Raw genomic sequence first — 17,340 nt, forward strand, 5'->3', positions numbered from 1 at the left:
TGTCACCTCGTTCCCAAATAAGGAAAGAGATTTCACTTTCTCCCGAAGCAAAACCACAAGGTGAATTTGGCATTTGTTGAGTGCAGAGTGGGGTTCAGATTAATGTTCTGTTGAGGGTTTCTTTGTTTTTACAAGCTTTCTATAGTTTCACACTCAAGAAGCTAAATGAATGGCCCACGCCTATTCATGGGGCTTCCTCACAGGATGCTTCCACCAGGAAACTGTTCTCTGCCATCCCCTCACCATTCCTCTTCCCATTCTCCCAGTTTCATGGCTTTGGCCATAATTAGTCAGTTTCTGGCATATAAGAATGTCTGAGGGATGGAAGTAGAGGGGAAAAAAAGAAGGAAAAGATCAGAATGGAGCAACACATGATAAAAAGGCCTCAGGGGACTGCCTTTTATTTCACTGCATATCTAAGTTGACAATCATAATATTTCATATATCAGGTCATATAATGAGATCATCGGTTTTTGAGCATGTATCACATGACACACTTTTTATACATATTAGTTCACTGATTTTTAATTATCTAATAAGTTAAGTATTATTATCCTTATTTAATAGGTGAGGAATTGAAGGCTTAGATAAGCTAAATATCTTGCCTGAAGTCACGCCAGTAAAAAAGCGTTAGAGCCAGGATTCGAACCGGCTTTCGTCTTTGAATCCAAATCTGATAATCACATCTCAGAGGGAGTCAGTGAGATTTTCATTAACAAAGACCAGGTAAGCTGTCTGTCACACTAGATCATCCAGGGGCAAATGACTCATAAGAGAACATTTGGCAATGTCTGGGGTTATTTTTGGTTGTCACAAATGGGTAGGTGCTTCTATCATCTAGTGAAGAGAGGCCAGCGATGCTCCATACATCCCATATTTCACAGGACAGCCCCCACGACAACAACAAAAATATAATCAGATCCAAAATATAAACAGTGCCAAAGTCAAGGAACTCTGTACTAGACGCTCCCATTAATATATAAAGGGGTTCTCTGCCATCAACATACGAACTTCTGTGTTAAAAAGGGGAACAGCTTGTAACTTCTAGACAGACAGACGATGTCAGGAATTGACCAAAGCTTTTTAACAATGGGGGAAAAAAGGGAGGAAGAGGAAAAAGAAAGGAAAGAGAAAAAAGAAAAAAGAAGGAGAAAACTAACATTAGAAACCTACACTGCAGCATTCAACAGCTGGATCACAATACATGGAAATCAGCCCAGTGACAGCATGACAGGCTGCTTTTGTGTCTTCATGAATAACGCAATGTGCTGGGTAAATGCTTTTCTCCGTTTAGAAACAGGTAGTTAATGGGAATTGAAGTGATCAAATGCTGTGTACCCCAAGGTTACTCACATCACGGGCCTGGGTGGCCTGGAGCTCATAAATAAAGCATCGGAGCGTCTTATTTTAGGCCTGGTCAGATAAGCAAAGGCTTGCATCATGTGAACAGAGCCCTCAGCGCGATATGACACTGAGCCTGCTAATTCCAGGACCTCTCGGAATGTGACATTTCGAGCACAGTACACTGAGTTCGTGCCCTATGGAAGCTCCGTGGCCCACCATGCCTTAATTTTCCATCATCTCCTTGATTCAGCTGCCACAAGAGAAGGCTGTTGCTGAGCCGGACTTTAAATTATGCCAAGCTCATTCCCTACGACGCAGAAGTTAATTTGAGGCACATTTGCAACTTATAACTCTGATTTACTCATTTGCTGGTACGAGGACCACACAGCTTGACAGCCCGCCAGCTTGCATGGCCCATTCCTTCGGAAATGCTTTGGCCCAAGTTGTGACCCAGCTTGGCAGCTCCAAAAACAGCTGCCGGACAATAGCAGAAAGTAAATTCGAATATAAGAAAAAAAAAAAGTCTATTCTTTCCCTCAAATTTTTACATATAATTATGCAATCATATCCCTATTCAGATACTTTGACATAAATTGTGCTTAATTAAATTGTTGCTAATTTGTTGTTTTATTATTAGTTCATGGTTTGTTTGCTGATATCCACCCACAAGCCATGTGTACACACTCACATGCACACGTGCGCACACACACACACACACTCTCTCTCTCTCTCTTTCTCTCTCTCAGTCACACTGGTGTTGTTGCTCTGAAAGTAATGAAAATGTTTTCTGTGAATAATTTCTCTATTTGACAGAATAAAGAAAGATTTCGAAGAGTGCTTATTCATATGGTATACAAATGCCTGGATAAACAACTCTAATATGATAATTTACTGGTGTTATTGTTTCTTTTCCCATAGACTGCCTATAATCTGATAACATAAAATAATATATTCTTTGCATGAAATAAATTCTCCCTACTATAAAAAAAAATACAGCTTTCATAATAAATATATTTCCCCGTGATCAGTATTATACTGTTTCTCATTCAGATCCTGAGATCCCAAGAGAATGTGTTCAATAAATGTTTGTAAACTTCGGCTTGGGATAAGACATATATATGGTCTGAATTTCCTACAAGATTGTATAACTAGTTAGTCATTGACTAAAAGCCACCACCAAATCACCCATGAAACCATCTTCCAGAAGAGGGGACATTTTCCTCTAACACATGTCCCCTCTCCCACGCCCCTAGACGTCACCTCAGGAGTCAACTCCTCTGCCTTTATAACTATTTCTCAAAGTGTGGGCCTCAGAACACCTGCTTGTTAGAAATTAAGATTCTAATAAGTTTGTTAGTGTGCTTATTAGAAACGGAGATCCCTAGATCCAAGCCACTCAGGTCTGAACCTCTGAGACCTGCTCTTCTAACAACACGTCCAAGTGACACTGGTGTTCTTCTTTGAGTCTTGAGGAATATGGAGTAAGGGAGTAGAGGAGAGAAAGCAAAACGTTCCCAGGACAAGGGATGCAAACGAGATTGTGGCCAATGTACTTGTCAATTCACTGCATTTGAAATAAACTGATATCCAAAATTTTGTGCTGAAGATCAACAGCTGGTTAATGCCATATATCCTCTCAACCTAAAAATAAATAAATAAATTTAGAAAATCTGGTCTTCAGAATGATAACCCTGAGGCTCAACGAAAAGAAAAAAGGCATGAAAAACAGAGATGCAAGCCTGTTTCCATGATATACTTATTTCACTACAGAATGAATTTTCAACCAAAAAGTTTGGGGGTGGAAAAAAAAAACATTTTCCTAGATGAAACTCCACTGACTTCCCAAGCATTCTAGTTCTGAAAAGTTTTGTTATATTTTACCAGAAAATTACCTCTTTGGTTTTCTATTACAGCTTATCATCATTGTGATGACTTAATTCAGAATTCCAGAAGAGGTTCAAAAGTAAAAGTAACATAATTTACCAAAAAAAAAAAAACCAGCTCTCAGAATGATACCTGAATCCCACATGGCACACACAGGGGTAGCCAGCTCCAAATACCTTTGTAGACCTTATTCCAGGCTGTTGCCAGGACTGGCTGAGTAAGTGTATTCAGTGTGTTTACTTAGCACAGTGCAATCATTCGTTATTGGGGTATCGTGGCTGTGTTTATGTAAATGGAATCACAGGGCCTGTTTCACCCACCGAAGATCTCTACCAGCCCACAAATGAAGGGATTTGCAGCTACAGATTTGCATTCAACCATTCTCACCAACTAAAATGTAAGCACTTTAATGGTGAGAACTGTGTCTTCCGTTTGTCCCCCGTATCATCTATCATCTGGCTGGGCATATAACTACCTCCAAAAGAGACCTGTGGCATGATAAGAACCATCCCCTGAGAGTCAGCATCCAACGGGATATAGAAAGTCCACAGTCTTGGTCTGTGGCTACAGAGACCAAACAAACCATAGTCTGAACCCTCTGCCTCTCACACAGGTACATTGATTTCTTCCCCAAAAGACTCAGAGGTAAGATAGCAGCCTGACCACATCTGGGGATAAAGTATATAATCTTAGGCAAGCTTTTTGCGAACCCAGATCCTTTTACTTTGTAACCACAGAGAAAGAAAGCGTCCTACCCTCACCCAGGAACCATGACACCTCTGCCTGGATCCCAGCCGTATTAGAGATTTACCGTGTGGCCTTGGGCAGCTCATTTAACCTCACAGTGTCTTAATTTCTTCATCTGGAAAATGAAGATGCTACCTACATCATGGGCACAGCGGTTCAAGGTTAATGCATAAGGCTGATATTGAAGTGCAACATTGCGGGGGAATGTCTAATTCGGGGGAGGAAGTCAGGCACAGCAGTGCACTTCTGGGTGGTTCTAACATATGTGGTACTGCAAAACTGGGCCCTAAGGTCAGTAGCACATGACAAGTGCAATAAGCCATTTGCAATACACCACCTGGAGTCCTTTATTGTTATTGCCAAGTGGAATTTATAAAGCAAACAAAGCAAAGGGTCGGGAACCCTAATTTATCAAACCTATTGATACAGATCTGATATTGACAGGCAAGGGGCCACTTTTAGATTCAAATCAATAAATCCATTTCATAATACAGTACAATCTCAACACTTCGCCCTCAAATCCATCCATCTAGGTATTAGAAATCCATCCTGCTTTGCCTGCAGTCTGTCAAATGTCACCGCGGAGTGCAGAAGCCACCCTGCCAAGTCTATACCCTGAACTAAATCCCTACAGAAACTTTCCAGATATAAATAACTACTATGAACACACAGGGAAGAAAAATAGCTACAAAGTTTCACTCTTACTTTTTTTTTCTGTTTAGCTTGTGACAAGTAAAAATCATAGAGTTACTCACTCTCCAAAAACAATCTAAAACCAGACGATTTAACCAATTCAATTTTCTAGTCACTGCAACAACTATTTTCATCTGTAAAGCAGTGTTTGGAGCAAATGTACAAGCCTGATCCTGTGCTGCTCTCAGAGGCAGCCCCTGCGAGAAACTCTGACAGTGGCTTCTGTGCCGGGACTCACCATGGGCGGTGGCATTTGATGACATTCAGGGTCTCAAGCCATGAAGCAGATTCTTTATTTACAGTCAGAGAGGGAGAAGATTTCCTTCTACGTGTGGGTTGATTGAGATCTTGGTGAATCGGTTGTGAGGAAATTCCATTTCATGGGGCTGAGGGAACCCACTCACTGTTTGCAAGGCCCGGGAGAGCAGCATAAAGAAAATAGAAAACTGAGCTTGAAAATCGGGATATCTGGACTTGAGTCATGCAGAGCCAAAAGTGCGTGGTCTCCGTTAAATCATTTAGCCTCCCTGAGCCTCGGATTCCCCATCATGGACAGATGAAGAGGGCTGTTGTGAGAATTAAATAGCATAATGCCTATCACATAGTAAGTGCTCAATAAATACTTGTTAAAAGACAATCTGAAACAAGAAATACTAAATTATTGATATCACCCCTTAACCAATGGGCAAGTTTATATATTAAATGCATACTATATGCCAAGGCATCAAATGCATACCATATGCCCGGCACTAAATGGTGGGAATAGAGAGGTAAGAAGAATGGAGTATGATGCTGGTCCTCAGGGCAAGAAAGAGGAAAGGCACAGACCTGAATACGGAGACTCTAGATACGAGACCCAGCACCACCAGAACATTAAAGATCTGCAGCCCCCACTCCCAGGCATCCCACTCCCTGCTTTGGGAGACTGTGGGATTATCCAAACATTCCTCGCCCAAGGGTAGGTGGTTACACCCTGGTTTCCTGCTACTTAGAGACTAATTCCTGTGCTCATTTGCCCAAGGAATGCAAACTCATTTTCCTATTCGCCTCGAACAGTTGTTAAGAGGGTAAATCTGCCACAAATATAAAAGCCTGAGCTTTTTTATTTTATGGATTGGTTTAGGATTATCTAAACATCCAAAGGGGCAGACACAAGTGCCATCCTGGAAAACCAAAGGTAAATTAAAACGCCATATGCAGTAGTAAACTCTTTTTCCGACTGAATTGCATTAGGCATTTGCATTCTTGGGGCCTGGCCTCTTGGAAATCTGTTGTTGCCCACCATAAAGAGAAGGAGAAGGGGAAGAGGTGGAAGAAGAGAAAAGAGAAGAAGGCAGATGGGGAAGGAGAGGGGATGGAGGAAGAGGAGCAGGAAAAGAAACTAAGAACCTGCAAAGCGGCCCAGATCTCAGTCCCGCCTCTCCCTCCGCCTTTCCGGGCCACAGACGATGCTTTACCTCTCCCAATCGAAGTGCCAGAAATGGGAGTAAACGTGGCACGCTGCAAGGCCTTCCTTCCCCTGGCTTCTCACCCTGGGGTAAATCACTTGATTCTTCCCCGGAACTTGAAGGTTTTATTGCTGTTTTACACAACGATGATTTGGAGGCAACGGGTCTCCTGGTGTAGCTTTAATCTATCCTTGCCCCAGAATTTCCCATGCTAAAATCGTCTGGGGACCACATACAAGATTTTTGTCATATTAGATGTCATTCCCGCTATTATTCGTTTTATACGACTCATTTAAATCAAGTTACTTTTTAAAGTTTTACTATTGTTCTGGGCGATAACATCTACAAAACCATGATTTTTACTGTGCTACTTACTTTTTCCTAAGATGCATTAACACATATCATTATTATTAAAATAGCATAGCATAGTGGCTAGAAGTGCATTCAAACCCCGGCTCTGCCACCACCAGCTCTGCAATCTTGAGCAAGTTACTTAACCTCTCTGTGCCTCAGCTTCATGGTCTGTTAAATAATAATACCTACTTCATAGGGTCACTACCAGGATTAAATTTTTTAATATTTGTAAAAATATCTGTGCCATCTAGAACCTTCTACATGAGCAACATTGGGAACCCTGAAGGCATAAAAACATATATAATCTCTTACCTCGAAATCAGCTTATCCCGTTCCTCTTCTTGGGGATATTCCACAGTGCCCCTACACACACACCTCATCCAAAAATCAAAAACAAAACCAACAGACAACACACTCATTCCTGCCCTCTTGAAAGCATACCCATTTTTGGATGCTCGTTAAAGAGACATAATGGTAATTACCATTTATTAAGCATCTATGACTTTGCAGGCCCTATATGCCCTTTGAGCACGTCACCTCATTTAACTTTCAGCCTATGAAGAAGACCCAAGCTTAAAAAGATTAGGTGATTTTCCTGAAGTCCTACAACTAGTAAGTAGGGGAGTCGGATCTAAACCCAGTTCCCTGTGACTCCTAGACAGGTCCCATTAAACCATGAGGCTCCACCATGAAGCTCTCTTTCGAAGAACCGATCACAGCATTCAGCCAGACGTGAGTGAGCTTTCTTTCCTATTCCGTTGGACTTAGTAAACTCTATAACATAAATATTTCTCTGTCTTTTCCCCTCTAATATTCAGGATAAAGTTTTCTACTTTAAGCATTTTGGAAGAAAAATCATTCTAAAATGTCCCTGCATTTGAAAAAAGGGTTGAATTACACAGGACTAAATTTAATTTTTTCTTTATAACTCTTCGTCTTTATTGACATACAATACTGTCATGTTTGTTCTCTATGACATCGATGTGACTTTAGGGTAATTTTTCATGGTGTGATATGGGTGACTGTTAAAAAAATCAGACTCCTGAGCCCCTCCCAGGATCTACTGAATCAGAATCTCTGGGTTAAGGACCGGAGATTCCACTGCAGACTCTGTATGGGCATTTGTCCCTGCTGACTGCTCCCAGACGCAGACCGTTTAGTTCTCGCATCTCCTCTTCCCGATGTTTCTGACCTCTCCCACCCTGCAAGTTGACAGCTATCATTTCCCTCTGCCAACAAACATTGCTGCATGAATTTTTCCTACTTCTTCTTTCAGACACCAATGCTCTGGTTTCCAAACTCTTTCCTTTTCGCTTTAAAATTCTTTCCTGAAAATTGATTGTTAGGCAGATGCCAATATAAAGCACATAATATCAGAGATATTCTGATAGACCAGAATATGGAAACCAGGGGCCTGGATTTCCAATGCTGGTCTCACGTCCTTTCCTCTGGCCTGTCACCGACGCTTATGGTGGATCTGAGGCCCCTCCTCAGATTTCCTTAGGCTTCTACAGACAGCATTTTCAAAACCACTGAAATAACACAACCTTCTGGCAGATCTGGCCACGGTGACAGATACCTTATTTTTTATAAACATTCAAGATTATCAGAAAAGCTTTTTTTTCATGAAAGTTTATCAGTGTAGTCCAAAGCCAAGTATGTATTTCTTTTTGTTGGAAACTATAATATTAGGGCTATTTATAAATCATCAAACATATAAATAGTCCCAACATTATATTTGCAAAATCACCCCTCACCGTGCATATTCTTAACACGGAGAATGATGATCTCATTTATTAGTAATTGGACAACCAACTACTTTTGAAAAGCTCTCAGAAAAATAATGGTCAAGGGAATTTGCCTTTTCAAAAAAATCTCTTCTCTGTGAAAGAGAATGTCAGAAAACCCAGAAAAACTTCCTAACCTTCATAATTTTAGGCATCTTATGTTGGCTGTGTTCTAAATACGTTAGTATATTAATAGTCTACAAATAAGTTTCAAGCAGCAGTTTTTACATTTGAAAAGAAGTATTTAAGCAAAGTTCTCTTAATGTTCTTATTGGCTTTCTCTTCCAAAATTTATAATTTTGAGACGCAGAATTCAGAAAGTGAATTTAACATTATGTGCTCCAGCGGTAGGATGCTGTATGGAGGGTACATGATTTTACTGGTACATTAGGACGAAGTTCAAAGCCACATCTATAGAGAGGAACACGGTCACTGTGGCCACTTATCGACAATTTTTAAAGCTAGGTAAAACGTGTACGCAGTATTTCTTGTACTAGTCTTCCAACTTTTCTGTAGCTTTGAAATTTTTTGAAATAAAATTTGAAAGAAGCATCTGAATGTACGTTCAAATACAGTAGTCACACGTGTGAGACCAGCATATTCAACTGGGCCTGGACCAGAGTGATAAAAGTGAGATGTCTAAGGTACGAAATTTAAGGAGGCACCTGTAGGACCCTGAGAGGGAGTGCCTCCTTAAATTTCGCACCTTCAGCACCTCACTTGCCTCACCTCCCTGTCCTCCAACGTTCAACGTGAACAAATTCTCTTGCTTTCTCAAACTGACTGTAGCAATTCTAAAGAAAAGAAGCTTAAAATCAATTTTATCCAATCATTCATTCACTCATTTACTCTCCAAACATATACCAAGTCCCAGCATTATGCTAAGTGACTATTCAGCTAGGAACCTACTCTGTGCTCATAAACCATTTTGACTCTCAGACAAAATATTTCTAGACCAAATACCTGTCATTCATTTACTCATCTGTGTGTTAGGTGCTGGGGGCACTATGACGACAGATCAGTCCCTTCTAAAATATCTTACTATCTGCCAGACACTGTTTTAATGCTATTGTTTTTATCATCATCATCATCATCATCATCATCATCACCATCACCATCATCATCATCTACTGACATGTCTATTTTCCCAATTCAATTCCCAGGGCAGGGAAGAGGTATTATTCATCTTTGTTTTCTGACACCCAGGATGGTGATAGATAAAGTGTTCAATAAATATCTCTTGAAAGGCTGAAACCATAAATCTACTTATTTGTTCTTCCTAAAAGATTTGCCACATTCAGATGAATATGAAACTTCCTCCCGGATTGCCAAATAATACTAGCTAACATTTACCAGGTTTTTATAAGCTGCCTGGTATTTTCTGAGCTCCTTCCACATGTTAACGCAATTAAGCCTTGCACCAACACTGAGATTCTCCTCTCACACACAAGCAAACAGGGGAGATGGAGTTTATTTCCCAGGGTTGCACAGCATGTAAGAGGCCACGCCAAGGTTTGAACCTAGGAGCCCAGCTCTAGAGCCTGGCCACTGAGCGACTCCACTAAGCTATCTCAGAACTATGACCCAAACAGGCACTGCCCAGCTCCAAACAGCACTCATCCTCAGCTTGCTTTTCACCCATTATTACCTAGAAAGATCTAGAGGGCACCGGGGACACTGTTAGCAAAATGATCCTCAACTCTCCTGGCCTCGGCAGACAAGTCAGACTTTGGGGGACTTCCTGCTTAATTTCACCTTGTCTAAATATAACCAACTAAAAATAACCCAAAAGGGACATGTCTCAGAACCGCCAGAAGAGCCGCAGAAGGCTGCAGAGGACGTGAAGTGACAGAATGAGCCCGGCCTCTGCAAAAGGCCGCGATGCTTTTCAACATCAGCAAGTTGCATATTGTGATGAGAAAACCAAGTTCCCAATTATCGAAATTCCACAGTGTATTTAATCATGCAATTATCTTATTATATTAACAAGTACTAGGGCACGGCAGCAATTGCAGAGACATCGGCCATTTGGAACTGGAGACTTTATTCTTCCCCTCAGCTGATTACTTCTCATGAGTCCATCCATTTTTCTGGGATTATGGAAATGATCCTATTTTGGAACTGCTTCATTCAGAAATCCAAAGCAAATCAGTTCCCCGGTCTTGCCACTCCAACTTTTAAATATGACCCCGCTACAGACTGAGCATACTTCAAGGGGAAGTGTCTGTAAATTCTCATCATTTTTGTTTTCATTAATCACTTTTGGCTCTTTCCTCTTTTGAAATTCAAATAAATATAGTGTAAATATAAATAAAAAAGCAGTTATGTGAATTACATATTTCCAATGATTCGAACACAAATGCATTCTTGTTCATTTGCATAATAAGGACTTATCCCAAAGGATTCATGTATCAGACTGTAAAACCCAGAGCATTTCATCAAAACATCTAAAATAGGTGTGCTATGATATTATTATGCACTACTATTTGCCACAGTTGCCTTGGCAAATATGAAATGTAATCATGCAAAATTAAACATTCCATACATTTTCTATTCATTCCCTAACACTCTCCCTATACTCCAAAATAGGCTATCACACTTTCAAGTTTACAGGAACAAAAAGTGAACCAAATTTCTTGTTTCTGAAAGCATTACGAGTAATAGTTCTCGTTCGCTTAGTGCTTTTCACCGAAGAATCACCAGGCTGTTTACACATAAAACATAATTAACCCATATAGTCAGCTACATCCCTATCCCTTGGGACTCCTCTTCACTGATAATCACTCATAAAGAAGTCATACCTGCATTTCCTCAAGTTAAAATCACTCCAGGCTATTAGAAATGATGCTTCGTTTTCTTCAGCATGACTAAGGGGCACAACCATATGTAAGAAAACCTGGCCCCTTCACCCGAAAAAAGTAATAGTTAAGAATACAAACTCTGGACCCCAATTGCCTGGTGCTCGAATCCCAATTTGCCTTGTTATCTGTGGGATGATGGGGCAAGTCCCTTTGCTTCCTCGTGCTTCTGTTTTTGTAGTGACAAAATTAGGACAATAATAGTACCCATCCCATAGGGTTGTCAGGCAGACCACATGAGTTATTAACTGTAAATCACTTAGAACACAGCCTTGTCCTATCCAAATATGACACCTGAAACCTTTCAAAGCCATTTCACAACAAGGACTTCATTGGGGTCTCACCCTTTTCCTGTGAGGTAGCGAAAGCGGATACTATTACCCCCATTAGAAAGGTGAAGAAGGAGAGATTCAGAGAGGCTTCTGGGATCAGGACTAGGGCCCTTGGAACCTAGCCTAGCATTCTTCCACTCTTTCTCTTTTTATCAGGAAAAAACTAGCTCGGTGACCCAGAAGGATCCTTGCCTTTTGGGGGGATAGGGTAGAGTGTGAGGCGGAGGGAGTCATGTTTCAACTGAGACACAGAGGAGCATTTTGTTGCCAAGGCCTGTTTTGCATAGCAAAAGAGACCCAGATCAGCAGAAGACACATCAACAAGACTGCCTTAATCATGATTTCTGCTAACTATGAAATGAAAGTTAATTTCATGCCTTGCATTCACAGACAAAAAGGTTCAGTGCTGTTTAAATTCTCTTCAGCCCAATGACAGTTAGTAAACAGGAGGCTTCGTGTTCTAATGCTTGAAATCACCCTTCGTATCTCAATATATTATTTATGCACTCAGCTTAAAATAAACAGCAACTCCAAAGTAGGTGAGTGGTCTCATCCAGTACGAACTTCTTTTTTTCACTCTGACAGTTACTTTAAAACATCGGTAAACAACCTTAATTCACTTCCAACGAATTAGTAGGCTACTGCTGTGTCTCCAGGAGGCAAGCAGATTGTATTATTAACCAAAACAACTTTCTCCCTGTCAATCATCTGCACCTCGCAGAGGGATGTGGGCTTTGCTGTCTCATTGCTCAAACCAACCCATGGGCACACGTGACTCCAGATGATTTCTTCGAGGTCATTCTCTTCCATACATTTGATTAGCTCTCTTGACTCTGAGATGCAGAATGGGGCCTGGAGAAGGTGGAGTCTCAGTGCTGCTTGTTAGGAAAGATATAGACAAATGAGAACCTTTCCAGAGGGGTAAAGAGTTTGGAAGTCATGGCATATAAGCTCCAGTCATGGAAGGAACTGAAGCTAACAAAGGGACCACTCTAATGGGGACCCAATCGGTGCCTCCAAATACTTGAAAGGAGGAGGAAAGCTTGTTCTTCGTAGGTATGGATAATAAAATTAGGATCCAAGGGTGGACTATACATGCAGGTTGGATTTGGGGTTCAACTCAAGAAAGAACACTATAACTAAAAAGTCGCCTCTTGAGGTAACAGATCTGCCTCAAGAGGATTGTGGGCACCCATCAGATGAACCCCTCAATTGGCCAAGAAGTAGGACTGGATGACACACATAGGACCTTCCATACATAAGATCCCACAGCCCCATGAATCTCAGGGTGACTCACTAAAATGGGCATTCACAACACTTTTTACATTTTTCTGTATAGGAGTTTTTTAAAGGGTGACAACTATCCCTTAAAAAAATACCATGTGTTAAGTACTGGGCATGTTGTCAGCCAGTCTACAGTTGTCCACACAATGTCAGGGCATTGGTGGACCTAGCAAAATAAAAATATGTACCATTCAGCAGTTGCTTTGGGACTGTACAGTTTCTGCCCGGTCTCTGGCTTTGTGGCTTGCAGTCCTCAGCCAGTCCATAGACAGAAGGCTACTCCTAAGCCACCTGGGCTGTAACACGGTCAGGGAGGGTGATCTGCACTTAGCTCACCCTTCTAGTTGGCCTTCTCCACCACTCAAAGTCTGGAAACACAATGCTTAGCAACGTGTCTAAGGGATGTCTCATTTAGTTTCATCATTAACAAAACATTGCTGACCTCAGTGAAACATTCAGACTCTCCCCGAAACCAACCATTTCTTTAAAACACAAACTGACTGCTCAAAACACAGAGTTAAATGCAAATCAAAAAGAAAGGTGGGGGAAGAGAAGATACCTTGCATTCGACATCCAAGGTTCATATCAACATTTTTACACAATATGCAGACATGTATTCTTCTAAATTATCTAGTAAATATCGCCTGAATATTTAGTGGGAGCGGGGGCAGGGGGTCAGGCTTTTCTACACCCAACATTCCGATAAAACATTAGAGAGTTCAGAAATATTAAATTCCTCAAAGGAAGTCAGATCACTGATATTTGGCTGTGAAACTTGGTGTTATTGATTTCCTAATACAGCAAGAACAGACATCTGATATTTGCACTTTGGAGTAACAAAACATAACATGACAATAACGTTATACTTACAAAGTACCCTTCATCCATGGGGCTCCAATTCTACCAATATTAGTTCACTGATTTTCGCAAAAAACCTGAAAGGCAGAGGGTAAGTTTGTGTTACCCCCACTTTGCAGATGGGGATATTGAAATGCAACAGGCGAATAAATTATTGGTCCATTATAGTGAGAGAATTTAGTAACGGGAGGACAATTGAAACTTTCATCTTTCCCATCACAGTGCAATTTAACCACCCATCTTTTCCTCGGGGACTGATATTTCCCACGTAATTTCTACCACAGTCTCAACATATTAAATGCATTTTATCCAGAGTAAGACAGTGCTAAATGTAATCCCTTGTTTGAATGAGCCCAGACACCAGTAATTCTTTAATGCCAAATAAAAGGTTGGAAATACTTCCCACATCCAGTTTAAACACGAAGGAAAAATTAGATTGACAAGTACAGCCATCCAACTCAAATTTGGCCTGAAAATAATGTTACTACTGTTCAGTTTGTTATATACTTATGTTCACATGTCAGCATATGGACTTGCCTTTAAAAATTATACCAAGGAAGTCAGAATGCTTCAGAAGTAATCTCGCGAACAACATTTTTAGAAGGGTGTATTTTTAACAAACCTTTCTAGGACACCCCATCCTTTCTACCACTCTCAGGCCTTTTATTTATGTATTGACCAAACAATATTCTTACTATGTGTAAGTTTTGCACTCCACGTGGCTTTTTGGAGGATGCAAAAACGTGCATGACACGTCCTAGCATCATGAAATTTATCATCTTATGGTTTGATGATTTGGGTACTGTGACAACCATTTTAATCTAAAAGTCTCCAGAAGGATCTGATGGTTTCTGGATTCTTGGTGAGTCCCAGACACCAACCCAGAAGGAATGCTCCTTTCCAAAATATCCTCAAAAAAGATGAGTTTGGGCTGTGTTTATGAGCCATACTATTCAGGATTACAGAGATGCTGAAAGATGGGTCTCCTTAAAAAATATCTGGTCCAGAAACTTCCCAAAACCCATGATTTGAGGGTCATGATCTCCCACTGACTTCACCTCTGAAGTCACACTGACCTTTTGGCTCGTCCTCAAATACCAAGCACATTCCCAAGGACAATCTTACCGAAGATATTTCCATGATCTCTGCTCTTCTACCTCCTCTGTGAGGTCTCCCCTGAGCACCAATCTAAAACAGCTCATCACGCTCTGTCTCTTACAGCTCTTCCTCTTTCTTCATCAGACTCACTGCAACCTAACACTACAGGGTCCATCTCTTGTTTTCCTACACCTCCCCCAAGCAGGACATAAGCTCCATCAGAGCAGGAACTTTTTTGGTCACTACTAAATCCCAGAGTCAAGGCACTCCATAAATATTGGCTGCACAAATGAATCGCAGCGCAGCCCTGGGCATTCGGCCCTCCTCTTGCATCTCCTTTCATTCTCACTGGGATGCTTTTATGATGCCTAATACAAGAAATTCAATACCAGATCATTATATATGTTTCCACCCAAAGTGGTGGCGCGGGGGGGATCTCCACAAATACTCAGTGCCATGTTTCTGAAAATATAATAAACACCGGTTTTTACCATTTCCCTTCTTTTGAATGCTGGAGCACTGGGCGAAGAATCACCTAACCCCACTCTGTGTCCAGCTCTACTGCGAGCTGCTCTGGGGCCCTGTTCTCTCCGTCCTCCAGAGCTTTTGTTTCCAAATATAGAAGCTTAAAAAGCGTATTTCCAAAGTTTCTTCTGGTTCAGAAACTATGGAGATCAATGTACAGGTGATAAGCCAAATTATACTCATATATTTACAACTTCTGATTTAGTAGCACTTTCTAAGTCTAAGCTTATCTCAGAGGTAGCCAGGTCATTTCGTACTAAGCAAGTACAGTCCCAGAGGGAAGGGTTTGATTATCTAACCATATCTACAAGCGTGCCGATTTTGGACCAACACCACAGATAACTTGTTCCCTCTACTATCACACCACCAGTGTATGACAGACATGCAAAGAAAGATGCTGCATCATCTGTCTCTGGCATCTTGCATCACAGACACTTCCCTGGAGTCTCTAAACAGCTTTCCTGTTTACCTGTACGTTAATAAAATTCGCACCTTTGCCAGTCAGAATCCTTTTCCCTAAGCATCCGAACATCCAAAGAGATTTAGAAGCCATGCACATTCACAAGTAACGGAACAATCAACATGGGAATCGCTAATGGGACTGGACAGAATCCAAAAGCAGATATTAGGATAAGAGTGAGCCCCTGACATAGGTTATGGTGTTAATTCTGGAGGGCAGACTCGTGGTATGTTTTCAATAGCCTTGTGGGGCTGCTGTCACAGTCACATAGGCCTCTCCCATATATGACTCCCAGCCCCCTACCATACTTTTTTTTAAATTGCTATCGAAAAGAAGGCATTTTTGCATCGTTATAACACAACCTCTAGCATTAATGGTACATATTGAATTCAAGTTTATTTTTGAATTGCCTACTTGACAAAAATGTTAAAATGTCATTTTTTCCCATTTTGGGTCTCTAGACTATCTTCACCCGTTAGCTCCTGTAGCTAGAGGCCACAAATATAATAGCTATGAATTTCCACCTTGACGCTTCCCCAATAACTTTTACCACTCAGTTGCGTACACTCAGGTTCATACATCCCTCGAACATAGAAAGACAGGAACGAGCTCTATGCTTGCCTCCTTGTCAGTTTTCCTGACCTGTTTTCGTAAATATCCCTCCAAAATCAACCCCCTCCCCCAATCTAACCACCATTTTTCACCCTACTGAGGAAGTCTCAGAGTCGCAGAGAATGTAGAGCATGTTTCTCTTGTTGCTATTCCTGCCTTGCTTTTCCTAGACCCATCTAAAATGCCAATGCCCAGCAGAGCTGTCTGTACCTCCCTGGGGCCACGTTCCCGAATCCCTGCCCTGACTCCCCTCCTCCCTCAGCCAATGTGTAAGTGGCTCCACCTTTACAGCCCAGACCTCCCCACACCAGCCTGTGCCTCTCGGTCTTCAGCTCCCCTCCCAGCCCCTCTCCTGGCTCATCTGGACTCTTTCACAACCAAGAAAGACGCTCACCTCTGATCAGAGGACACCTTCACTCATATTGGGACTGTGGGCCCCAAGCGGGCAGAAAACCTGGTTTTTCTCCATTTTTTTTTTTTGCTTAGGATATAATTAATCACAGTCTGTTATGATGCCTTCATTCTGTGTGGCCTAAGGAAATGATTTGTTCCAAAGTAGGGCTTTTAAATTTTTTCAACTGCTTTATTATTAGGTACAAGTATGTGATTGGATAAACACCACTCATTCCGATGATATTTTTCTGGTTATTCTATTTCATTCATGCTCCATTCCATTCCTTTCTCCTTCTACGTTGTTATTTCTGGCTATCAACATGTTCATTCCTTCTTAACAATCCAACTTTGTTTCTCCCTTTACTGCCTATCCTCAATACATACCTATGATGAAAGCACATCTCTATTTAAACCTGTGGTTTATTTCCTGAATACAATCAGCCACTGATACACAACTTGCCACCGCCGAGCTGTGTGTGCTAAAAGCCCGTTTTGACAAAGATTTTATACACCAGAATCCACACTAAAGGGAAGTTATCAACAGACCCATACTTAAGAATCCCTGACTTTATCTCTGTGGCAAGCAGCTTCATGTTCCCAGACCAGCCCCAAAGCAGAGAGACTCAAGCCTCCAAGATGCTCCACAGCACACACATCTCAATC

The 17,340-nt window shown here is 41.3% G+C and overlaps 1 protein-coding gene across 2 annotated transcripts in view; it reads right to left on the reverse strand.

The window, feature by feature from the left end:
* The window catches only part of PPARGC1A (PPARG coactivator 1 alpha), a 609,551-nt gene that overhangs the window by 417,836 nt on the left and 174,375 nt on the right, over nucleotides 1-17,340 (reverse strand). The window contains exon 2 of one of the 2 annotated variants that reach the window (XM_011365230.2): nucleotides 13,602-13,666. The exons of the other annotated variant lie outside the window; for it this stretch is intronic. Within the exon in view, the coding sequence (XP_011363532.1) occupies nucleotides 13,602-13,619 (18 nt within the window). The 5' untranslated portion in view covers nucleotides 13,620-13,666. The remainder of the gene's footprint in view (nucleotides 1-13,601; nucleotides 13,667-17,340) is intronic. 2 annotated transcript variants of the gene reach the window in all.

The sequence above is a fragment of the Pteropus vampyrus genome, unplaced genomic scaffold, assembly GCF_000151845.1.
Source record: "Pteropus vampyrus isolate Shadow unplaced genomic scaffold, Pvam_2.0 Scaffold5, whole genome shotgun sequence".
NCBI lineage: Eukaryota > Metazoa > Chordata > Mammalia > Chiroptera > Pteropodidae > Pteropus > Pteropus vampyrus.